Source organism: Drosophila gunungcola, assembly GCF_025200985.1.
Source record: "Drosophila gunungcola strain Sukarami chromosome 3L unlocalized genomic scaffold, Dgunungcola_SK_2 000003F, whole genome shotgun sequence".
NCBI classification, from domain to species: Eukaryota; Metazoa; Arthropoda; class Insecta; order Diptera; family Drosophilidae; genus Drosophila; species Drosophila gunungcola.
This window is the reverse complement of record NW_026453179.1, coordinates 2,918,087-2,939,493: the sequence shown is the minus strand read 5'-3', so window position 1 is coordinate 2,939,493 and position 21,407 is coordinate 2,918,087. Positions and strand designations below refer to the sequence as shown.

At 43.1% G+C, this 21,407-nt stretch overlaps 8 protein-coding genes across 10 annotated transcripts; 3 read left to right on the top strand and 5 right to left on the bottom strand.

Annotated features, from left to right (window-relative positions):
- Nucleotides 1–294: 294 nt before the first annotated feature.
- On the bottom strand, nucleotides 295–5,330 carry LOC128258454 (uncharacterized). The gene is made up of 4 exons (XM_052990078.1): nucleotides 5,056–5,330; nucleotides 1,443–1,821; nucleotides 969–1,380; nucleotides 295–884 (listed from the first exon to the last, which is right to left on the bottom strand). The coding sequence occupies exons 2-4, from the start codon at nucleotides 1,798–1,800 to the stop codon at nucleotides 611–613; spliced, it is 1,044 nt and encodes a 347-aa protein (XP_052846038.1). The 5' UTR covers nucleotides 1,801–1,821; nucleotides 5,056–5,330; the 3' UTR covers nucleotides 295–610.
- A 2,389-nt stretch (nucleotides 5,331–7,719) lies between these two features.
- LOC128258463 (ras-related protein Rab-43) lies at nucleotides 7,720–9,088 on the top strand. Its single transcript, XM_052990090.1, has 4 exons — nucleotides 7,720–8,046; nucleotides 8,108–8,192; nucleotides 8,368–8,624; nucleotides 8,676–9,088. Exons 1-4 carry the CDS (start codon nucleotides 7,834–7,836, stop codon nucleotides 8,778–8,780), a joined length of 660 nt encoding a protein of 219 aa, XP_052846050.1. The 5' UTR covers nucleotides 7,720–7,833; the 3' UTR covers nucleotides 8,781–9,088.
- Nucleotides 9,058–10,409, bottom strand: LOC128258464 (ADP-ribosylation factor-like protein 5A). The gene has a single exon (XM_052990092.1). It carries the CDS (start codon nucleotides 9,858–9,860, stop codon nucleotides 9,321–9,323), a length of 540 nt encoding a protein of 179 aa, XP_052846052.1. The 5' UTR covers nucleotides 9,861–10,409; the 3' UTR covers nucleotides 9,058–9,320.
- A 258-nt stretch (nucleotides 10,410–10,667) lies between these two features.
- LOC128258443 (uncharacterized) lies at nucleotides 10,668–13,115 on the top strand. Its single transcript, XM_052990062.1, is given in 2 exon segments — nucleotides 10,668–12,558; nucleotides 12,560–13,115. Coding segments are annotated over 2 exon segments (2,094 nt in total). The 5' UTR covers nucleotides 10,668–10,845; the 3' UTR covers nucleotides 12,941–13,115.
- Nucleotides 13,116–13,169: 54 nt separating this feature from the next.
- LOC128258453 (cyclic GMP-AMP synthase-like protein) lies at nucleotides 13,170–14,877 on the bottom strand. The gene is made up of 2 exons (XM_052990077.1): nucleotides 14,610–14,877; nucleotides 13,170–14,230 (listed from the first exon to the last, which is right to left on the bottom strand). Exons 1-2 carry the CDS (start codon nucleotides 14,875–14,877, stop codon nucleotides 13,347–13,349), a joined length of 1,152 nt encoding a protein of 383 aa, XP_052846037.1. The 3' UTR covers nucleotides 13,170–13,346.
- Nucleotides 14,878–14,953: 76 nt separating this feature from the next.
- On the top strand, nucleotides 14,954–16,116 carry LOC128258455 (selenocysteine insertion sequence-binding protein 2). The gene is made up of 3 exons (XM_052990080.1): nucleotides 14,954–15,494; nucleotides 15,548–15,768; nucleotides 15,820–16,116. Exons 1-3 carry the CDS (start codon nucleotides 14,977–14,979, stop codon nucleotides 16,044–16,046), a joined length of 966 nt encoding a protein of 321 aa, XP_052846040.1. The 5' UTR covers nucleotides 14,954–14,976; the 3' UTR covers nucleotides 16,047–16,116.
- On the bottom strand, nucleotides 16,036–17,943 carry LOC128258447 (gustatory receptor for bitter taste 66a). 2 transcript variants are annotated; one of them, XM_052990071.1, is made up of 3 exons: nucleotides 17,834–17,943; nucleotides 17,534–17,775; nucleotides 16,036–17,472 (listed from the first exon to the last, which is right to left on the bottom strand). In XM_052990071.1, the coding sequence occupies exons 2-3, from the start codon at nucleotides 17,772–17,774 to the stop codon at nucleotides 16,094–16,096; spliced, it is 1,620 nt and encodes a 539-aa protein (XP_052846031.1). In that variant the 5' UTR covers nucleotide 17,775; nucleotides 17,834–17,943; the 3' UTR covers nucleotides 16,036–16,093. The 2 variants fall into 2 exon arrangements, with proteins under 2 accessions (XP_052846031.1, XP_052846030.1); XM_052990070.1 differs by lacking the exon at nucleotides 17,834–17,943 and having other exon boundaries at nucleotides 17,534–17,803.
- Nucleotides 17,944–17,952: 9 nt separating this feature from the next.
- Nucleotides 17,953–20,202, bottom strand: LOC128258460 (bax inhibitor 1). 2 transcript variants are annotated; one of them, XR_008267960.1, is made up of 5 exons: nucleotides 19,917–20,202; nucleotides 19,288–19,741; nucleotides 18,603–18,773; nucleotides 18,402–18,542; nucleotides 17,953–18,191 (listed from the first exon to the last, which is right to left on the bottom strand). XR_008267960.1 is itself a non-coding variant. In XM_052990087.1 (4 exons), the coding sequence occupies exons 1-4, from the start codon at nucleotides 19,982–19,984 to the stop codon at nucleotides 18,153–18,155; spliced, it is 732 nt and encodes a 243-aa protein (XP_052846047.1). In that variant the 5' UTR covers nucleotides 19,985–20,201; the 3' UTR covers nucleotides 17,953–18,152. The 2 variants fall into 2 exon arrangements, 1 of the variants encoding a protein (XP_052846047.1); XM_052990087.1 differs by lacking the exon at nucleotides 18,402–18,542 and having other exon boundaries at nucleotides 19,917–20,201.
- Between the last annotated feature and the right edge of the window lie 1,205 nt (nucleotides 20,203–21,407).

Genomic DNA, 21,407 nt, shown 5'->3' with positions numbered 1-21,407 from the left:
ATCAAAATCAGTTTTATGTCTTTTCAGCTTATTTACAAGGACATCACCTACAACGAAGCCCTGAAGAAGTTCATAACCTTTGGAGGTGAGCAGCAGGCTGGAGGGCATAGCCAAGAATATATCCATGTTCTATTCTTCAAACTGCATACCCGTAGGCCACCTAAAACATTTGTTTGGCATTATATGACCACCCTACACAAAAAAACCCATCTGATATAACGTATACGCAGTGCTGGCCAAGAATGCAAGTCATTTGTTCATGTTCAAAAAGGGCTGCAGCAAAACGTTTGTCAATCGGAATTATTTGTATATTTATTGGACAAGGTTTCATTGGTTGGAATAGTGAGAAGTAACTTCACTGAGGTTGTAAGGGATTATGCCACAATTCAATTATTTACAGACCACTAGGCAAACAGAGATACAAAACTATGCAGTTAACAACGCCTACGACTAACAATAAATACAAAGCGTAAATAAAATAAATAATAATAAATTAATTATTACACGTTAATTACAAGCAAGTGACTTTGAGGGCGCGCTCAATTCAATCATAATCCTAAAAACTAGACGAGGTCAACAATGGGAGTTCGCTTGGGCGGATGAAGTGGTTCTACATATACACATCGTTGTCCCGATCCCGTGTGCTGGGCAGCTGGATCACCTGCTCCTCGTGATACTCGCCCACGGGTCTGTCCGTTGGTTTTGTCCTTTTCGTCTTGGCCGCAGGAGCTGGCTTGCTATATTTGCTGGACAACGCCTTGAAGATGCTCTTCGGGCAGTCCTTGAAGTAGGGAAAACACTCGCCTGGGGCCTGCTTTCCCTCGCCCACCTCTTGGGCTTGCACGTAATCGGGGACCAGGTCGGAAAATGGAGACTTTGTGACCCTAAAAATTTAATTATTTTATTTAATTTATTTATTTTATTTCAAGTTTAGTTTAGTTTAATTTTAATGATCTAATGTTACTTACGTTAAAAACAGCTTGGTCATTTCACCAAAGACCCCGAATTTCTCCAGACTCCGCGAGTGCATCTCGCAGATGGTCCTCAGCAAACAGGCCTTGCCATCCATGCCGAAGGTGGACAGGAAGTCCTCCACCACGCCGTACAGCAAAACCCTTTCCCCGCCATGGAATATATGCTGCAGTCCGGCGGGCAGTTCCGGAAACTTCGGTCCCTCCTCGTGCACCTTAAACGGATGGTCCTCGCCGCTCCTGCTGCGCTGCTCGCTGAGGTCCCTCTTCCTGCGCTGGACATGCAAATACCGGGCCACGTATTCACCCACCATATGACCTGCCTCGTGGCCAAAGGAGCGGGCGAATAGCGGTGGCAAATCCCCCAGAGGATTCTGGTTGTCTGTCAGACCCAGCTTGTCGAAGTCGACTGTGGCGAAACCATCGAAATTAATTGATTGATCACTCGCAGTGAAAGAGTTGACTACTCACTGGTGACGGGAAAGCTGATGGTCAGGTTGGAGAAGAATCCCTCGGGCGGATGACGCACCAGGGGCATAGCAATGGTCGGAACAAAAGTTAGCGAAGTGCCCGGTGGCAGGGCCAATCGGCCATCATCTGTGATCCAGATGAGACGCTTCTTTCGTATGTGAGGCGTGTCGGGGGAGTCTACTCCGTAGTCCGACCTGGCCTGACCCTCCGCATCCGCCAGTTGTGCTGCCACATCCAAATCCCGGCCAGCATCCGCCTGTCGATTGAGCGCCAATGCAGTTGGACATAAGCTGACAAGTGGCAGCAGCAGTAGGAGGAGCAGGTGCCTGTGGCGCCTTAACACGTTCTGCAACTCCATTTTTGGTTGAGGTGATGAGTGCTAAGATGGTAAGTATTATTAAAAGAGTGGCGAAACAGCTTATTGACAATTGATGATCTTATTAGTATACCTAACTCATGGCTTAGGCGCTTTAAAAGAAAAGACCGAACTCACTCACTAACAACACTTCATTTTTAAATCATGCTTGAATTCTTAGAGCTCTCTGCTTAAGCAATCAAATCTATGCTGTCATAATAAAGTTTAGATGCTGATAATAGTGATTAGAGCGGTTAGAGCCACATGTAACATATTGATCATTTATTGAATGAGAATGCCATTTGGCAGCTAAGATTGCTCTATTTCAAATGAAACTGAAAACATTGGTCGACTGACTTTTATAGCTGTTTAAGTAAAGTTCTTATAAAGAAGAAGACTGCCTAGTTTGGCTTATTTAAATACTCCTTTAGTTTTCACCGCAAACAAAAGACTTAAGCAACGAACTCGACTAAATTCAACTAGTCAGCAATTGAGTTGGCAAAAGACTGGCCTAATGGCCATCATTATACAACAGTTGTATAACAGCAATTGTGGCACACACATATGGCCTCTCCTACTGGTCTGCACACCCCTTTCTGCATTCTCAACTAGATTTTGGGTCCCACCTCTTTTCGCCTCAAAGCATCCCCCTGTTTTTCATCTTTTTAACTGGTTTCTTTGCTTAGAGCATATGTCGATTTTTTGGGAAAGCTTTCCTCCACTTCTTGGCATTGTTCCAGCTGCCATGGCTTCAACCGTTAGCCTTGGCAGCTTGAGTTCTGATTACAACTTGCAGCAACAGCTACACAAATTCACATCAATCGCAGTTGCTAGGAGAATTGGCAATATGCGTATGTGTTCAGTGAAAGCATGTTCACAAATTGATTTATAATTCTAAACGAAACCAGTTGCAGTAGAAGTCGATTTCACCCCGAAAAGTATCTAAATAGAGCAAGACGCACTTTTACCACACCACAAATGATGCAACTAAGCGAAGAACTTGCCACTTGCCACAGCCGGTTCGCTTTGGTTCGCAATATACTTGTATAGATAGATGAAGTGTCTGCGATCCGTTAGCCATCATTAAAGCCCCAGCCAGAAGCGGCAGCACTTTCCCAAAGGCTGCAATTTGAGAGCCACATGGGAGGTGCATGTTCCCCATCTATCTAGACCAAGGCAATCCAGCCAACTCTACACACTCCTTCTTCAAAATCATCAACGCAAAGGTTTGGCCAAGTTTCTCCCAGTTTGAAGTAAACAAGATATCAAATAGGCTCGTGGGCGTTACTAGTGGTAACAGATCTTTGACTTATCTGCTAGTAAAAAAAATCTAGTGTTTTGGTCTATCAGCAGAATTTGAGTTAAGAAAAATAAAAAAGAATTTAAAAAGTGCAAATATCCAAATGTGCCAAAACGTGATAAATAATATCGATAGATAAATTTAGTTACAATCGTTACTTCTGTAAAATTTCTATGTGAAATATATTTTTTTGGTGGCGAAAAATATTTAATTTTTAAGATTGCCTGAAGGAATTTTTTATTTAATTTTTAAAATTTTTTCCGATTTTTAAAGTTGCCAAAGGTCGAATTTATGGTAGAGGTTAACTTTATTTACATTTGATAAAAACAGTAAATTTTCATCAACTTTGAAATTGAATTTAAGTAAGTCAAGTATTTCATCCTCCATCTCAATCAATTAGCACAAGGTTTGACAGAGTTTCTCGGCGCTTACAACGCTTCAAGGAAATTAGGCCTAAGCAAACTCGGTGTCAAGACGTCACTTTGGGCAGACAGGCGAACAGCCGGTGGGCGTGACCATCGAATAAAGCCAAAATGCAGATGAGATTAATTGCACCTCGGTGATAGAAGCGAAAGCGAAATGGGGTCACTATCTAGGCTGCACAGAGAGGAAGAGGAGGACAAGGCGGAGCAGCTGCCTCCGAATGGGCAAGTGCGTTGAGGAAGCGTCACAACTGGCCCGTCCACTATCCCCACTTCACTCTGCTTCGCTCCACTCCTAACCAAAGCAATCCTCTTCAGTTGAAAGCGACTCTCGCTTATGGCCATGAATGGTGGCCTAACACATGTTGGCCAAGGATCACTTTGACTTCTACGAAAATTAAGTCGAAGCTTAAATGCCTTTCAGGCGAAAATAAATAACTACTCTGGTCCAAATTTTGGTGAAAATTTAAATGCAGTTTTATAATGACTATAAACTTTTACGTTTCTATAACATGAATAAGTACAGGCAGCTAAAAACTTCGTTAAATTATTAAAAATTAATTTGTGCGTCTGCTAAGTAGTTTTTCAACGACCTACTCAATACAAGGTTCAATAGTGACTTCCAAAAGGTCCCCTACAAAAAGACCTGACAAGTTCACAGAGATCGTAGAGACTACTATGATATAACTTAAAAGTAGGTAGGGACATTAAATGTGCAAAATATGTTTACACATATTGAGCATTAGATTTACAACTTTCGGTAGCCAGTTTCACGTGCCAGGGGAATTACCCTTTGGTAAAAAACTTGGCAGACACTAACAAACAACAAACACGCAACAAATGTCAGTTGGGAATGTGGTAGAAGTGAATTGAGACAGAGACATAGATCGGGAAGGAAAGGAGACAGAGTTTGAGTCAGAGAAAGAGAAGAGAAAGAGTCAGTGTCCGAGACAGTGAAAAGCCTTGGCAACTTATGGCGAATTAGTCCAGCTGAGCTTTAATTGGCGCCTGCTAAGTATGGACGTATCCACGTCCGTCTGTCAGAATCCAGAGAGTTTTTGCTTTTACGGCGACATAAAGAAATTCACTTAATTTTTGCAGTGAAACCGAAAACTGGGTCAGCAGGTGAGCGCTGGCACTTCAGATCGAATAATAATTTTGATTATTTCATACCCGATCGCAGCCAAGTTGACACACGCCAAAAAGTTCGTTGCTCAAGTCTTTCGTTTTAGCGGGCACGTTGCACCCGCACTGCGAGAAATGCTGCCGGTGCTGAATAATTAATCAGAAATGCGGCAAACAAAACAAAAACAATGTTTGCGAAAGGTAATTTTGACGGAGGAAAGTGCAAGTGCCCACCGGATTTCGATTCGAATTGGATTTAAATGTAGATATGTTCGTGCCTTGAATAAGTGAAGAAATCAATCAAAAAGAGCGGGTGTAGAAAGTTGACAAGCGATAACGCCGGATGCATGACAATTAGGTACTTGGCTTTTATTTTTTTGGCATATTCTGCGGTAGGAGTCTGAGGCTTACATAATCTTTAGTTGCTGAGAAAAATCTCCCGAATTGGTGAGGTTGCCTGTCCTAGTTTCAGCTGCTGAATTCTCCTTCCTCTTCCTACAAAGTTCAGCTGAAGATCAAGCGTATGTTTATTTCCTATGCAAAGATCTCAGCACGTTTCTCACTTTTCAAACTGCGCGTGGTGGTCCTTTAGACCGAAGGAAAAGCGCCTGTCAAAGCCTCAATGGGTTTAATGTCTCGGTTTTTCAACTTTTTTTGGGACACGTTCCGACAACCGCGCGCGCAAACGTTTGAAATTCAACTAAAGCGGCCAACGGTCGAGGCGAGCGATAAAAAGCAACGACGAACGGGCCAAACTACAATGCAAAAGTGAGGCCAAGAATTCAGGGGCTCTTGCGGGGAACTCAGGGGGAAGTAGTCGGGCAGAAGCTACCCGCCAGCCAAAACGGCAAACCAGTCAGCCAGGCCTGAAAATATTCGTTTGATCTGGTCTTCGTGTTCGAGAAGCTCTGTGCGAAGTTGCCAATTCGCTGTTTGATTTCCTTTTCCCTGCAAGGAGTATCTTAAGCTACGGGGGAGTGGAAATATTTAACTGTGGATCCGGAGGGAGCTGGTCTAGCTGGGAGCACTCCACAGCATTCCTGTGACTCATCGAGAGGGCTTTCCTGGTTGGAAAATAGGTTGCGGCTTGGGCTTATAAAGCTGGCAATTAATTTCACTACTTGAGAGTACACGGAAAAACTGGCATTCTATTTTCTTAAACACTGAGCCGATTAAAATGTAGGTAAAAAAGGTTCAGTTCTAAAGAGATTTATTTTAATCTTTATAGTCATCATTTGAATTGACAACCAATACGTTAAAATGTTCATTGGGCAAACAATAGGAGAAATAGGTTAATAAGGCTTTAGGAACTTTAAAATATCTTTAAATTTTATAAACATCATTTAAATTGACAACCAATACATTAAAAATTGAATTTAAACAAACAAAAAAAGAAAGAAAAAATAAAAAATAATTAATATAAAGAGACTTAAATTATAATACTTGACACGAAACCTTCTTTTGTAAAATCTCATTAAAGGATTATTTTTTTTTTGCAGCCTTTTAATAATAAACTGGTAATATGTATTTTAAGAAAAAGTTTGTTGAGTTTCGAAACTCATACATTTAATTTAAAATCTCTTCATTAATCGAAAGAAACGCAAGATACCAGACTGATAGTGGTCGTTACTTTTTTTTTCCCCCGTGTGGACCACGTCCATCAGCATCGGGCCAATCGTGGGACAAGTTCTCGACTAGACTTTGGCCCCCAGATCGTCTTAGGCCGGCGCAATTAAACTTTCCATGCAAAATGGATGCGACAGTGCGTGCGCGCAGGCGCATCTGGCATGCGGTTTCCAATTCGGTTGGCAATCAAAGCAGTTGGCCAGCTTATTTGCATGAGGTGAGATACATAGAACATGTTTCTCGGCCACTTCCGCTGCGGTTTGAAAGTGAGTCTCGTTGCGCTGTTTAGAAGCAAAAGTTGAGATGTGGGTCAAGGTCTCTATTTGGCAAAGATTTCCGTGGGGAAAACATGTGGAATTTCTTGAAAACACACCATAAATGTTAACAATCCCATAAAACGAACTCTTTAGCGTCAAATGGCGCCATCATCAAGGTACGTGGTGAAAATTTATTGGAGTCCCCAGCGTTATCAGAAAGCCTGACCTACGTGATCGCCGCTTTAATCGGGCTATGTACCCCGATTCACATGGATTTGCACGCAAGTGGGCTTTCCATTTGTATATCATTAAAAGAAATCGTCAACATATTCACAGCTTTATTGCGTAATGTCACAATCTACAAAATAGATTTTCATTTCTAAATTACTGGTGCGAGCTGGCATGTCGGTATTGGAAAATTAAATTAGCTGTGGTCAAAACTTTAAAACAATAAAATATAATGTTGTTGGTTGAAGAAATATAATGTGATACCATATGAGTTCAATTAATATAAACTTACTTTTTTTTTGTTCTACAGTATCGATTGTTAAGCAAGTAAAGTTTTATGTTTTTTGAAAAAAAAATGTGCAGAAGAAAACATAAACATAACAAAATTAATTAATTAATTAATTGTGCTTATCAAGGATTTATTAGGTAGATATTTAATAATTTCACAGCTAACATAAAATAAATATTTTATAATTTTCAATATTTTCCGCGGCTAAATAATTAACAACAACAAATATTAACAAAATAACCTATAAAAAAACAACAATAAAACATAAAGTTTTTGTTGCAGAAAAAATATTATAAATTTAGTTAACTTTATATAATTTTTTACGTGCATGATATCTTACTTTTGACTTGTTTAATTGTATAGAATACATTTTTTATTTGTTACAAATGATTTGAAAGTAAATTAATACGATTCGCGAACTTAAGCTTTTTTGATATAAACTAAGTGAACTGATTCTCAAATGATTTTCCTCTGATTGACAATTCTATCAAATTTCTAAGTAATAAATATATAGACAATTAATTAATTTTCATATTCAATTTCTACTACCACAAAAAGCATAATTTGAATTTTAGCTCTCAACTTCATTTAGAGATGACAAAATTCGTTTCGATATTAAACAGCCAAATTGAAAACATCTTAAGCACATATCGATGGCCCACCTATCGATAGCCAACAGCTGATATTGCGTATCAATTAAATTTAGTTTTACTTCACTCTTTGTTGTCATTGTAAAACAAGGGCCGCAGGCAAGGGAGACCTGTTAACGGCCAGAACGGGGGCCAAAAGATGACCGCCCGCAATCCACAGACGCTGATGGCACTGCCAAACGAGGAGAACTTCGATTTTCTGTTCAAGATTGTCCTGATTGGCGACTGCGGGACGGGGAAAACTTGCATAGTGGACAGGTTTAAAACTGGAAACTACATAGAACGTCATGGGAACACCATCGGAGTGGACTTTTCTATGAAGACCATTGCCGTGGAGGGCAAGCAAATCAAGGTGCGAAAAGGATTACCAAACTTTTCAGCCTCTTATGACTCATATCCTTTCACTTTCTTAGCTGCAAATTTGGGACACTGCTGGTCAGGAGAGGTTTCGCACTATTACGCAGAGCTATTATCGCTCGGCCAACGGGGTCTTAATTGGTGAGTCCAGTATCTTTCGGTTTCGGGGCCTACGCCCATCCATTTGTCATGGCAAATAAGTACTACTGATAACTACTGAACGCTTTAAAATGATTGCCTGGCGCTGATTTTAATAGCGCACCGCCTTATCAGTGGGTGTTTGTTTACTTAAAACAACCATGTGTTTTTCTTGCAGTTTACGATATCACCAAGCGGTCTTCCTTCTCCAACCTGCAAAAGTGGATCGAGGAGGTGCGCAGGTACACGGCTTCCAATGTTTTGATAATCCTGGTTGGCAACAAGTGCGACTTAGAGGAGCAGCGTGAAGTGGACTTCGAGGAGGCGCGCCAGATGTGTCAATATATACCTGAGATCCTGTTCGTGATGGAGACATCTGCCAAGGAGAACATGAATGTGGAGGACGCCTTTCGCTGCCTGGCCAACGAACTTAAGGTGGGATTCCTCCTCTTACTGTAAACCAAACTAATAATACTCCTATGACAGCGCCAACATGACGCCAACAATGTGGAGGAGGTGCCGGAAAACACAATTACTTTGGGCCAGGGAAAGCCTTTAAAGAGCTGCAGCAGCTCCTGCAATCTAACCTAGACCTTTGACCCACTGACCCCGCTCTTTATTTTGCTTTTACTTTTGTGATCAAATTGTTCGTGTGGCTATATTTTAGTATGCTAATGTTTTAACCTAATCCTAGACACTAACTTTTACACAACCATGTATTTATTTTAGACGATAGAGTACAAACAATCTGACACATCAGCAAATCGAGCCAACAATGTCAATTACAAGGCAATGCTCAGAGAGGCATATACGTCCATGCGTCCACTTCTCTATTTGTAATTTGTATTCAATTTGATACGCGACAGTGTCGAAATAAACTCGTTTATTTTGTAATTTTATTGGAAGTATCGTAGTTAATTTGCTTAGCTCCTAGACATTATCCATATACACATAGATTTAAATCGTTGAGGGGTCTCCCGATCAGACGTATTTTACACTAAATAAAATTGGCTTGGCAACAACTTTTCAAACAATTTGGAAACGCTTAAAAATTGTTTATATCAAAATTGGTTTACTTTCTCTAGTCAGCTAGTTGTTAATGATTAATTAGCTAGTATAGCGTGTGGCGGGTCATTTGTTCTTGATGCGTTGCACTATCCACTCCAGTCCCTGGTAGAGTCCTTCGCCGGTGAGCGCGCAGCAGGCCTGAATGTGCCACTGGTGCTTTTTGATGGAGGTGAGGTCCAGTTGCCGCGATATTTCCGCCGCTGACATGGAACCCTTGAGGTCCTGCTTGTTGGCGTAGACCAGCAGGCTGGCCTTGCTCAGATCCTCGTGCTGCAGCATCCGGTACAGCTCTTCCCGCGTTACGGCCAGCCTTTCCCGATCCGTGGAGTCGATGACCATGATCACCAGCTCTGTGTTTGTGTAGTAGGTGCTCCAGGCGGCTCGGAGGCTCTGCTGACCGCCCAGATCCCAGACCAGGAAGTGGATATTCCGCCAAACGACCTCCTCCACATTGGAACCGATCGTGGGACTCGTGTGGACCACCTCGTTCATGAGGAACTGGTACAGGATAGTCGTTTTACCCGCATTGTCCAGACCGACCATCACCAACTTGTGCTCCTCGTTGCCAAACATCCGCCACAGCCGCGATAATAACAGTCCCATATTGGAGTCCTATATATTTATTTGTTGATTATGCTGCAGCTGCTATTGTTGTTTTTCCCGATTGGTGATTTGATTTCGGACGATGACGGCGATTGCCTCACACACAGGTTATCGGCTGGCTGGCCTGTGTGTATGCGTGCAAATGCGAGGTGCGTACGTATGTGTGTGTGGGTGTAAGTGAACGTGAGACTTTGTTGTTGTTTCCTCGGGGGAAGGCGAAGGCCGAACGGTAAATTATTCACTGATTTAACTATGCACTCCCCACACACACACACGCGCAAAAACACACTCCAGTTATTGTTGTTGTCTTGATTTTTTTGGATGGGTTTGATTGCCAACTTCCTAGTGGTGTTCCTTTGAGTGGTTTCCTTTTTCTCGTTGCACAAATGATGCGTCGTCGTTTACAAGTCGCAGTGGGTCAGGAGCTGCCGTTGTGGTTAATTAAATTAACGCAGTTTTAATTAAAAAAGTAAACAGTAAAAGTGATTAATTAACATCACTTGGAATCGATAGTGTTGCTATCGATAACGGCGGGCAGTGTGGAATAGTGTGTTGAGACAAGAAGGGCCGTCTGGTGTTGAAAAACGTGCCTGCTTATCATATGGTTAAGCAAATTTTAATGTGATTAAAAAATTGTTTCTACATGAACCTATATTGTGTTCATTCAATGCACTAAATAAAAAAGCTGTTTTATAAGGTCTTGTTTTTTATTTATTTTATAAAAATTAATGTTTGTGTTAGATTTTTAATTTGCGTCCAAATAAAAACTTAAGCTTATCTACGATTGAAAAACTTTAAGCGTATTGTAAACATTTAAAAATAATTTTGTATATAACTTTTAAGTGCCTGTTCACAAACTGTGCCACGATTTTGACACGTTTCCCAGCACTGCCAATTTAGCAGTGTAACCAGCCTTTCTGCGAACATCTGTTCGCGCGGTGGCTGTTGTTGTTTTTGTCCACCAATTAGCTTTGCACCGGTTGCAATGAAAATAATTGCTTACCTGGTGCTTTTGGCCCTCTCAGTTGGTCAGTTGAACGCCTCCAGATCCCCAAAATCCGACCAGGTGATAATCGGCGAGTGCCCCGGTCGCAGTGTGCCCCAGATTCGTGCGGAAGCGGCCGAGTCCGAGATCTCACTGCTTTTCTACTACGTGTCGTGGGCCAGCGAAGCACGGCAGGCGCGACTGGTGTACAATGGACTGGCTCACTACTACCAGGAGTACGCCTTCTTCGGGGCCATCGACTGCTGGCATCTGCAGTGCAACTGCAGCCGCACGTTGATGCCGGCGCCCGGAGTCGTTGGGGCAGGCGGCTATCCGGACAAATGGCCCACTCTGGTGGTGCGCTACGGCCAGAAGCAAATGCTGCAGTACCAGGGCGCTTGGAGCTTTGAGGAGCTGGCCCGGTTCATTAACCACCTGCTGCACCCGCTGGACCGGGCGCACAGTAGCCAGGAGCTTGCCGCTATCCGAAAACACTCGGATGCAGTGGTTCTGGGCCTGATAGACTCGCCGGACGATCGGGCCTTCAAGCGATACCTGGCCGCTGGCCTGCGCTGGCTGGAACTGGATCCGGAGAGGAATATCCGCTTCACAGTGAGCTTCGGCAGCAGTGCCCATAAGATGCTGAAGGCGCCAAACTCCAGACTGCCCCAATTGATAGTCATCGACAGTCGAAATGGAGTGCATACGTTCACTAGCACTTCCGGTGACTGGAAGACAATGGACATTCTGCGCTGGGTGCGGAACACTCTAAAGAACATGTCACTGTTCTCCAACGGATATGGCACCCCCATGACCATTGCCATGAAGGCGCGCCATGTTCCCGTGCTGGCCATGGGTGTGCGAATGAATCACTACCACCATGCCAGTGTCATGGGCGAGGAGATGGCCACTGCTCAAAAGAAACAGTCTAAGGGGTGCGAGGATTACTGGAACACATCGGAGGAGCAGCCGAATGATTCCTTCTCACTAATGCAATTTCCCAAAGAGCTGTTTTGGGAAACAGATCAAGCGCAGAGCTGCCATCCCACCTGGAGAAAAAGCCAAGCCACGTTGGCCAACTATTATCGGATTAACTCGTACCTAAACCACGTTTGGAGGCAGTACGCTCACAGCAATCACCTAAGGAATCGAAAAGTTCCCCTCCTGCTCAGGCTGCACTCGCGGAATCTCTGCCTGGCTCACTCGCAGCATGGAACGCCGGCCATGAAGATCGGGATTGCCAAGATGGTCACCAAGTATGGCCAACTCATTTGGCAGCACTCTGCAGAGCATGCCGCCCACAATCGCTCGCTAGGGGTGGTGATCTTTGATTCGGTAAAGTATCGGGACTATCTGCATCAGCTCGGCATCCCGCAGCACCATCATCAGGTTCAGGTTTTCATTGTGGATGCGGCGGAGGAGTCGATGTACGTGATGCCTCAGCAACATACCTTCTCGTATGTGGCACTAAAGGATTTTATACGGCAGTTCTATGCCAGAACATTGCCCAGGACTCACAAGAACGCGCCTGCTACGATGAATTCGGGGTACAGCCGGAAATACAACAGGCAAATGCTGCTCAAGGCGCTCCAGCAACCTAACGCCACCAACGTGGTATTTATGCATCGCCCGGACTGCGCATTATCTGGCGTTTTGTCGCAAGCGTTCCTGCAGGTTTCGGCGCTACTCAGCAGCGCCGAGGTGCACTTCGTTAGCTTTCGATAGCCAGGCCAACGATCTGCCCTGGGAACTGGCCATGCCGATCTCCCCGTCGCTGATTGTCTTCCCGCAAGCAAAGCCCACCGAATCCGTGATGTTCCCCACCGACGTGCGAATTGATGTCCAAAGCGTTTTCGCCTTTGTGATCGCCCAATTGGAGCCGGAGCAGCAGGTGCGTTCGGTCCTGGCCAGCTGCAGACGGCGGATGCGAAACGTGAGGAGCTGCCTAGACTTTGCCCGCAACCTGGTCCTGCAGCACGTCAGCCAATACCTGAAGTTCTGGGAGATTTACGAGCGGGAACGGGACGCCATACTCTCCCACCTCAAGGAGTTCAACGACCTGCACATGTCCATCGAGAGCAGCATTGGGTTATAGCGAATTCCCTCCGAACTAGACTCTTACCTAGTACTTACCGTTGATAATTCCAGGGTAAGCAACTGCCTACCCGCTCACCTGTAGCTTTTAAGTCCAAAGTTGTCTCGTCATAAGGTATTTAACACTCATAGTTGTATCGAATTATACATAAATAAAAGGTAAATCAATTTATTAAGTGTCTTTATTTTAATAAGCCTTCATTAATCCAAGAAAAAATGTAGGGAAATCATTTTGAGTTAAATTGAAATTTTGGTATATTTCAAGTTGTTTATTTATTGACATCCGAGACGGGCAAACAATTTTATTGTTTCGCATACATAAGCTTTTTTCTTATCTGTAAACAAACTCAGTGGAGACTGAAGTTTGGAAAAAATAAACATTAAGTTGTTATCCAAAACATTCCAATCTAATTAATAACGAGTGTTGGAAAATTAAAAAGTTCTGCCACATGAAGATAGCCCGTATTCAACTGAGCAGAACGAAGTTTCTGGAGCAGGACCACAGAAGTTTTAAGGCATATCTTAATTTCGCCCTGATTCATACGCACGAATATGTTGTGTCCCCTTGCCAAGAAGAATTCCAGCCGGCCAGCTCGTAGATGATCCACCAAATGGCCCCACATCTCCACCAAAAGAGTGCCTAAGTCCCTTTGCCAGTCAACTTTGTCAATTCGATGGAGCAACACTGTTTTTAACATATAGCTGGACAAGTGCGGCAACGTCATAGCGTGGGCGTCCCTTAATCCTTTCATCAGACGCAGAACGTTCTTCAAATTATCCGAATCCTTCATCATTTCACGCTCCCAGTGGGGTGCACAAACCATGAATGTGGTCTTAGCCTTTGACTTCAGCATCTTTTGCGGAATAGCGAACCAAGGCAAATTTGCGCGGAGTTCGGCAGGAACTGGAGGATCTTTAAGTGGCCACTGCCGTCCCGTGAATTCAAAAGCCGGCACCAAATCGAAAGAAATGGAGCGACTTTTGCCTACGGCTACAATAGTATGGGCACAGCCATATCCGTCAAGAGTGTATCTTAGTTTGTAAGTTTGGCCACTGGAGCTGGTAAGTGTTGGATTTGAGTCGAACACCTTATGGAATGCATTGCGCAGCCAATCTTGAACTTGAAGGCGATGGATGCGTTGGCACGGTGCTAAAATCAAAGTTCCCATCAAATAGATAAACCCATCATTCTTACTTATAGAATTCGGGCTGATATCAAATGGAAATTTGAGTTTCATGTGCAAGTCAAATTCATCGGGAACGTCAAGTTTCACGCGGTCCAAGTAGCTCCCTAAAAAAAAAATATGTTTTCTAGCTTCATCTTTTTCTTGGAAAAATTGTTATAAACATGAAGGAATTTATCAACTTAATGTGTACACTCTATAATCAGGCCCCTCAAGGTCAATATTTTGTTCACAAAAACAAAATTCACAATAAAAAAAATAAATTTTATGGAATACTGCACGTTGGAGTAGTTCAAACAGAATACTTTGGTTATCTCTTGTAATTACGAGGGTAAAAAAAAACCCCTAAGGGGTTACAATTTATAAGTATGTAAGTTTACAACGTTTTGATTGCTTTCTGTCGATTCTGAGAACTTTAATATTTTATTTGATGGATTTGTGTCGCTTGCTCACAAGTTCACAAAACTTTAATATTAAATAACTTACCACCCAGGCTTAGCCCGTCGAAAACTTTGCGAAAAGTGTCGTCTACTCGTTTTAGTTCCTCTACCACATAATTTTGAATTTCCTCCGCGTCTTTTGTATAAACGGCCCGGCTTTTATCAGAAATTAACAATTTCTCCAAAATCGTTTGCAAATGCGAAGCGAAGCTCATTTTTACTTGGAAACCAAAAGTAGAACTGTGAATGGTGAGCTTCTGAAGACAAATGATGAGTTTTATTCTGGGTTTCCCCTTTTTATGGTACGGCTGCATTTGTTTGCCAGCACTATCTCTTTGTTATCAAGCGTGGTGATAACGGCTTAACAACATTAAAGCGCTGACCAACACTGTTTTAGAGATGCTCCAGCAAAAATGTCACGAAACTCCGACAAAATAAACCTCATAAACCAATGCACTTACCAGAAAATTAGCAAAAAGGATGATACAAGCACAGAGACCAGGAGCACTCCGCGAAGCTCCAAGTACAAAAACAAGCACAGGAAACCGGAGCAGCAAGCTTCGCTCCTGGACTTCGTCGTCAAGCGGCCAACACAGCGGCAGATCAAGGCCAGAAAAACCAGAAAGCCCCATTTAATCATAACAAGGAGTATCTATACAGTAACCAAATCCAAGGGCAAAACGCGTCTCGATCCCAAGATAAAGGTTACGAAATTAAAGAAGTCCGTACGTAGCTATCGCACTTTTAAAAGGGCTGATAGGGAAGTCGCTGAAAAGGAAACTGATGAACTCGTGGCAGGTTGTCCAGAGATCCATGAAGATGGTATTCCTGTGGAACAACATGTCCAGAAGCTATCTCTGAATGAGCCCGCTCCCAAAAACAGTCCTCAAGCAAAAGAAACTAATTCCATACACTCACGACGCTTCAGAAGGTTTGCCATTCTCGTTTATACTCCTTAAAGATATCATTTATAATCCTCACCAGCTATTGCGACAATTGCACCCGCCCGCGCCTTAAGGAGTTGACCGTCCAGCTGCTCAAGGATCTGGATCGCTTTCAAAAGCGCGCATTTGCCAAAAACGAGATCAAAGCCCGTGCACATCCCCGTTTGGTTTTGGGTTTTCGCGAGGCTCTGGCCAGGCTGAGGATCAATAAGGTGAAATTGCTACTCCTGGCCACCGATTGTGAGATATGTCCGGGAGAAGGTGAGTAACCCAGAAATTTGAAAGACAATAGATAACAATTTCGTTTTGTAGGTGGTCTGGATGAAACCATAGAGGGCTTGAAATTTCAGTGCCAGCAGCAAAAAGTGACCTATTGCTTCCCTCTGGTCAGAAGGGAGCTAGCATATGCCCTTCAAAAGCGGGGACAGATCTCCTGCGTGGCCATACTAGACTTCGATGGAGCTAATGCCATATACGCTGATCTTCTTAAAGAAGTAGAGGATGCTCGTGCCGAATATAAACGCCGAGTTGCTTTGTGAGAGTTTATTTAGTGCCAAAGACAGAAATAAAAGTGCCAGGAGGTGCTCTAAATATTGAAAAATTCAAAAACGAATAGCTTTAGCCCGCCGGCGTAAGCATGGTGGTGGTCACCACGGTCGTGCAACGTGGAGCTGCCGTTATCCATATCGGTGGCGGCACCAACCAAGCCGGCGGTATCATTCAGCGAGTTGAACGTCTGGATAGCCTCTTTGGCCTGCTGGGCGGCCAAATTGAACTGGATCAGAATGATCAGATAGCTGGTGATCCCGCCACTTACGCCATACAGTGTCTCCATGTCCAGAGTGAAGAAGCCGCAGGCAGAAAAGTCCACCGAGTGGTTGAGCAGCTTCAGCGACAAGTGGTTTACTATTTCGTAGAGAAGATTGTCATCTGCCACCACACCGCACTTGTGCAGACTGATGCCGGTGCGCTTGGAGGCCTGCGAGGTCTTCCAGCTCAGGTAGATGAGGTACACACACTTTCCGGACGTATAACTCAGGACGATGACCGTGATAAAAGGATTCTTGGCGGAGCGGAACAGTGAGGGAATCGACTGGAACTGTGTGGCGCAGTAAAGGAAATACAACTGAGCCGTAAAAATAAGGAACCCATAGGCCATCAATGACAGGATGGGATAGCTCCACAACTCGTTCATAGCCTTCCCAATCTCGCAGATCTCGTCGTGCACCTGGCACAGAGTGTTCAGCTTGTCCTCTACTTTGGCAGCATTTCCTAGCTCGCTTTCGTGGACCAAATTGGGGGCCAAGGGGTTGGGTGGAGCCTTACCGGTGGCCGCATTGATTGGTTCTCCAAAAGAGTTCATGGAGTGCGCCACGGGGGCCACCTTATTCTTTCCCGAGCCCGACACCGAATTCTTTCCAATAGAACCCATGTCCAGGCCTCCAAGTTCCTTGTACAGATACTCTAGATTGCTGTCATACTGAGGCGGCTGGGAGCTATCCAACGGAGGTGGGACATCCCGGCCGCCTTGGAGCCACAGCTTATACTTCTCGTGTGTGTCCACCAGCTCCTCCAGCGTAGCATTGATGGCCTCAAAACGCTCTTTCAATGCATAAAGCGAAACAGCAAACCAGATCTTGTCGAGCGTGTTAATGAACGTGGGAATTGCCGACACTAGCCACAGCAAGGACATCCACTGCGAGTAGTCCACTAGCTTAAGGTATGTGGCCAGCAAAATGGACAACTCAAAGATGACTGTCATGACGAGCATGATCCGGATGCGCCGACCAATGGTACTGTTGTCCATCACACAGTTCTCCTTGTACAGACGCTCGTCCACCAGGCGGATGCGCTCGTAAATCTCACCAATCCTGCTCTGGTTTCGTAGGGCGGTCAACTGGTCGCTGGCCATCATGATGAGCCCAATATAGGTCAGGAACAAGCCAATCACAAAGGTCAAGGTGCCTGAGAAGGAAAAATAACTAGGTAATGAGTTTACCCTTTCCATGGGTTATGCTTCACTGACTCTGCGATGCTTTGAGAGTTCGGTCCTCCTCCCCGAAGGAGTAAATTAGAAAATTGTAGGCCAAAACGTAGACAATAAGAGTGCCAATCATGTAGATCATGCCATTGCGAGATTTCTCCATCCGATTCCGGGAACGAAACTTCTCCAGATCTTGCGGCAGAATCCCGGCTATTTTTGATATGAAGAACAGCTGCTGGAACTGCTGCAATAGGGGTTGCACCTTATCCTCCGTCTGCGCCATCCTGTCCGTTGGAAACTAAAACTTCGAATGACCAACTTCGGCCAACGTTTAGCTATTACCTGCAGCTTGCACTTAGCCTAATTAAATGGCCCTCCAGCCCCCAATCGATACTATCAACATGGTCAATCTAGTGCGCCGTGTTTGGTCAACTCCATTTGCGGCTATAATGCGGATGAGCTGACTTTTTGTGGTATTTATTAAATAGGGAATTTGCATGGGTTTCATATTGAACAGTTGTACATATGTAAATTTAAAGCCAAATGTACACGGCCCTTTTTAATTTATATGCGAATAAATGTTTAGAAAGAGAAAACTACCAACCGCCTTTTCCCTCGCCAGATGTTTTGTTTTGCTGGTTGGGATTGTTTAAAGATTGACTTAGTTTCTCTTGCGACGTTCATTCTGTTTACGCTCCTCCTGCAAAAAATAACGAGTATTAATATTTATTTACCATTGTTTTCAAAGCCAAGGTCACAAATATAGTTTCACAAACAGCTAAAAAACTTTGCAAAAAGTTTCATTCGCAGTTCCGGAAATAAATATACTTCCCACAAGTGTTTACAAATGTCTGGGGATCCTAGCCTGACTTTGTGAAAGTATACTTATTGCCTTGGCTGCATAAAATACCGTTTGAAATGGTTTATCACAGCGAATTTCATTTTGGAAAGATTTTGCAAAGTGATTAGCGACTGTTCGAGGATTATCTGACCAAGATAATTCGGCCGATTCGCTTGGGCATTAATCGCCTTAAACCATGAAGGTCTTGAGCTGAGTGAAGTGGCTATATAGCAATTGATCGGTGGAGTTAACCCAGCCCTGATAGCCTACCTTTTGTGTCAGGATAATCAGCAATCGGCGGAACATGCTAAGCACATCGAAGAACAGATCTAGGGCATGCTGCACCACATCTCGGTTTCCGTTCCGGCACTTCTCTACGATGTTCTGGGTGTCATAGACGATGAAGGCAGCCATCACGAAAACGCCGACGTAGAGTTGAGTCTATAAAAAGTCAAAAAAATATTTTATATTTATTGAATAATAGATTGTTATACATTTAAATTCTTCAAAAATCTTTTTGGGAGAAATATTGTTAACAAAAGCACAAAATTGCAGTTTACTTTTAGTAAACTTAAGTTTTATAAAATTTTGATAAAATGTAACAACATTTTATAGTGAATCCTCCTCTTGGTAAAAATCGGTAGTCGACGGTCATTGACAAATTATGGCTTTACTCAAAAAATTTGTTGCTATACAATTTTGGTCCCAATAACCTAATCTTAAACCCCAGATATTGCCACAAAATAAAACTATTTTTAGATATAATGCGCGCTAGCAGTTTGAATCTTACTGTGCAGTTAAAGAATATATATTATTATTCCTGTGTAGCTTTAATAACCTCTATTTTTTGTTGGGTTTTGTCCCCATTCCCTACCTATTTAATAATAGGTTTTCTTTAAGATAAAGATAGGACTTAAAAGTAGAGTTTTTGCATAAAGAAATATGTTTTACTCACCACTTGCACGAAATAGGACTTGAACACCATGTTGAAGAGACTCAATAGGGCCATGGTGTTGATGACGCTGACAAGCATTCCGCCCAGGTAGAGGTACTTGCCCTGCTCGGCCAAGAGGGCGGCCAGGGAGAGCGTGATGAAGGTGACAAAGGTGCCGGTGAGGGCCGATAGAATAATGGCCGGATTAATGCTGCATATATAGCCGAGGAGCGGTCCGAGGGTCTGGCCAGAGCAGAATCCGAATGCGTAGAGCATGCTCAGTCGTGTGTAGTAGTTCTTGCCATCGTCTTTGTAGAAGTGCAGACCTAGGACTAGGATCAGTGTGGCCACCGCCGCCAGGACTCCGAGATCGAGGAAGTCTCGCATCTGAAGCAGGGCTCCCATGGCCGTGGCGGCGGCAGTGCTGCCCAGGACCATGTAAACCTTGGACAGGTGCTCGCGCACGTAGGGCTCACTGAGGGCAAAAAAGGAGGAGGAGAAGTCATAAGTATACCATTAGTTTCAAGGCCCATCGATCCGGTGGTCGACCAACTGTTGATGTGGTTGGATACCAAAACAACACGTCAGTGTGACGCAGTTGAACCCCAGACTTTGGGCTTTGCGATGACCCATCGGCATGTAATACTTACTAACGGTCGCCGAGGCCGTTCATAAACGTCTGGAATCGTTCGTGAATGAAATGTGCAGTGTCTGCCATAATGGTCTTTCTTTTCTAGCACTTTCTGTTCCTATTTTCCGGTTAAAGTTTATTTCTGGATCAAACGGAGGAGAGGATGCGAACTGTTGAGGTCGAAGTTTTATATCTGACTGTTTGTTTTGGTGCGCCTACTTTAGCTAGTCTCTCTTTTCTCGTTTTCCTTTCTGTATTTCACAAAATTTTCTTCGCCTTTATCAGGTTTTAGTGTTGGGTAACTCTGCAGTTTCTGCAACGAATGATGATAACTTAGCTATATTTGGCTTGCACTTTATAAGCCTTTTTAAATTTATTTAACAGTTTTAAATAATCGGTAAAAACTGATCCTCAATATCCTAAAAATAAATAATATTGGAATTAGTTTCGCCTTTAACTCCCCATGATGGAAAATACAAAGTGTTAGGACCATCAGCGGCTAAGTAAAGAGTACTAAAAAAAAACTCTTATTTGGCTTATAACCTTTAGAATCACCAGTACCAGCTATGAAATATCTTTTTGCTAGAAAAATCAAAATACCATCAACACTGGTGATAAGGGAATGTTTTGGCTTTTTTAATTGCGTCAGTGCTGGGTAACGGTTAAATTTTACGAACCTTCCAGATGGTTATATCAATGACGTGTAAGGTGCGCGCGTCATACTTTCCATTTGAAAAGTAACGAAGTTCGATGCGTCTAATAAAATAAGTTTTTTTATTTTGCGCTAGATCCAAACAAGTCAATTGACGTATTTTCTAAAAACATAGTGCAAAGTTATAGGTATTTTGTAAATCATAAACTATATCCAGGATTTGACTTCAGATCCTCTTAATTATTTGTAAAGCAAGGAATCTCCAAAAAGTTTACAAACTATGTTTAGAGTCCCATAGAAATAGGAAAACTTTACCGCATACGGCATGACTTAAGTAATCGTTTCTATATGTAATTTCATATGTAGTTTGTTTCATCAATATCACAATCTCAGTCAAAAATTGTAAGCTCATAATACTCATAACACCTTTAGGCTCCCGCTCTGCGGAGAGTTACAGGTACTTTTAAATCGTAAGAGTTGCGTATACAGAGGTGTAATTGTAATAATTCGGGTTTAGTGCGACATGATCTTAGTCGAGTATCGTTTACAAAATGTATGTACAAATAAAAAGTAAAGCTAAAATTTAAAAAAGTAAAATGTAGATGATACAATTGAAAAGCTAGTTTAGTAAAATGAGCCGCGAGTAGTACAGTATCTCGGGGGGATCTAAATAACTTCGTTTTTTCATTGAATCTATGTTAGGAACTACATCAAATTCGAGCGTTAGTAAAGTAAACTACGCTAAATGCGTTTTGGGCTTGTTTATAGAATAATTTAGTCTAAAGTTATCGTATTTGGCCAAAAAATCATACACTCGACTTATTCTATACAAACATATTTCACTATGGTTACCCCATC

Excerpts from the sequence above, each read along its gene's own strand:
- LOC128258454 (XM_052990078.1), bottom strand. The coding sequence starts at position 1,800 with ATGGAGTTGCAGAACGTGTTAAGGCGCCACAGGCACCTGCTCCTCCTA. Across the intron at positions 1,381-1,442 it reads CATCAGCTTTCCCGTCACCA|TCGACTTCGACAAGCTGGGT; the intron begins GTGAGTAGTCAA and ends GTTTCGCCACAG. Across the intron at positions 885-968 it reads ATGACCAAGCTGTTTTTAAC|GGTCACAAAGTCTCCATTTT; the intron begins GTAAGTAACATT and ends TTAAATTTTTAG.
- LOC128258463 (XM_052990090.1), top strand. The coding sequence starts at position 7,834 with ATGACCGCCCGCAATCCACAGACGCTGATGGCACTGCCAAACGAGGAG. Across the intron at positions 8,047-8,107 it reads TGGAGGGCAAGCAAATCAAG|CTGCAAATTTGGGACACTGC; the intron begins GTGCGAAAAGGA and ends TCACTTTCTTAG. Across the intron at positions 8,625-8,675 it reads GCCTGGCCAACGAACTTAAG|CGCCAACATGACGCCAACAA; the intron begins GTGGGATTCCTC and ends CTCCTATGACAG.
- LOC128258464 (XM_052990092.1), bottom strand. The coding sequence starts at position 9,860 with ATGGGACTGTTATTATCGCGGCTGTGGCGGATGTTTGGCAACGAGGAG.
- LOC128258453 (XM_052990077.1), bottom strand. The coding sequence starts at position 14,877 with ATGCAGCCGTACCATAAAAAGGGGAAACCCAGAATAAAACTCATCATT. Across the intron at positions 14,231-14,609 it reads CGACGGGCTAAGCCTGGGTG|GGAGCTACTTGGACCGCGTG; the intron begins GTAAGTTATTTA and ends TTTTTTTTTTAG.
- LOC128258455 (XM_052990080.1), top strand. The coding sequence starts at position 14,977 with ATGTCACGAAACTCCGACAAAATAAACCTCATAAACCAATGCACTTAC. Across the intron at positions 15,495-15,547 it reads CACTCACGACGCTTCAGAAG|CTATTGCGACAATTGCACCC; the intron begins GTTTGCCATTCT and ends AATCCTCACCAG. Across the intron at positions 15,769-15,819 it reads TGAGATATGTCCGGGAGAAG|GTGGTCTGGATGAAACCATA; the intron begins GTGAGTAACCCA and ends TTCGTTTTGTAG.
- LOC128258447 (XM_052990071.1), bottom strand. The coding sequence starts at position 17,774 with ATGGCGCAGACGGAGGATAAGGTGCAACCCCTATTGCAGCAGTTCCAG. Across the intron at positions 17,473-17,533 it reads AACTCTCAAAGCATCGCAGA|GCACCTTGACCTTTGTGATT; the intron begins GTCAGTGAAGCA and ends TTTCCTTCTCAG.
- LOC128258460 (XM_052990087.1), bottom strand. The coding sequence starts at position 19,984 with ATGGCAGACACTGCACATTTCATTCACGAACGATTCCAGACGTTTATG. Across the intron at positions 19,742-19,916 it reads AACGGCCTCGGCGACCGTTA|TGAGCCCTACGTGCGCGAGC; the intron begins GTAAGTATTACA and ends TTTTGCCCTCAG. Across the intron at positions 18,192-18,602 it reads TGATTATCCTGACACAAAAG|GAGGAGCGTAAACAGAATGA; the intron begins GTAGGCTATCAG and ends TATTTTTTGCAG.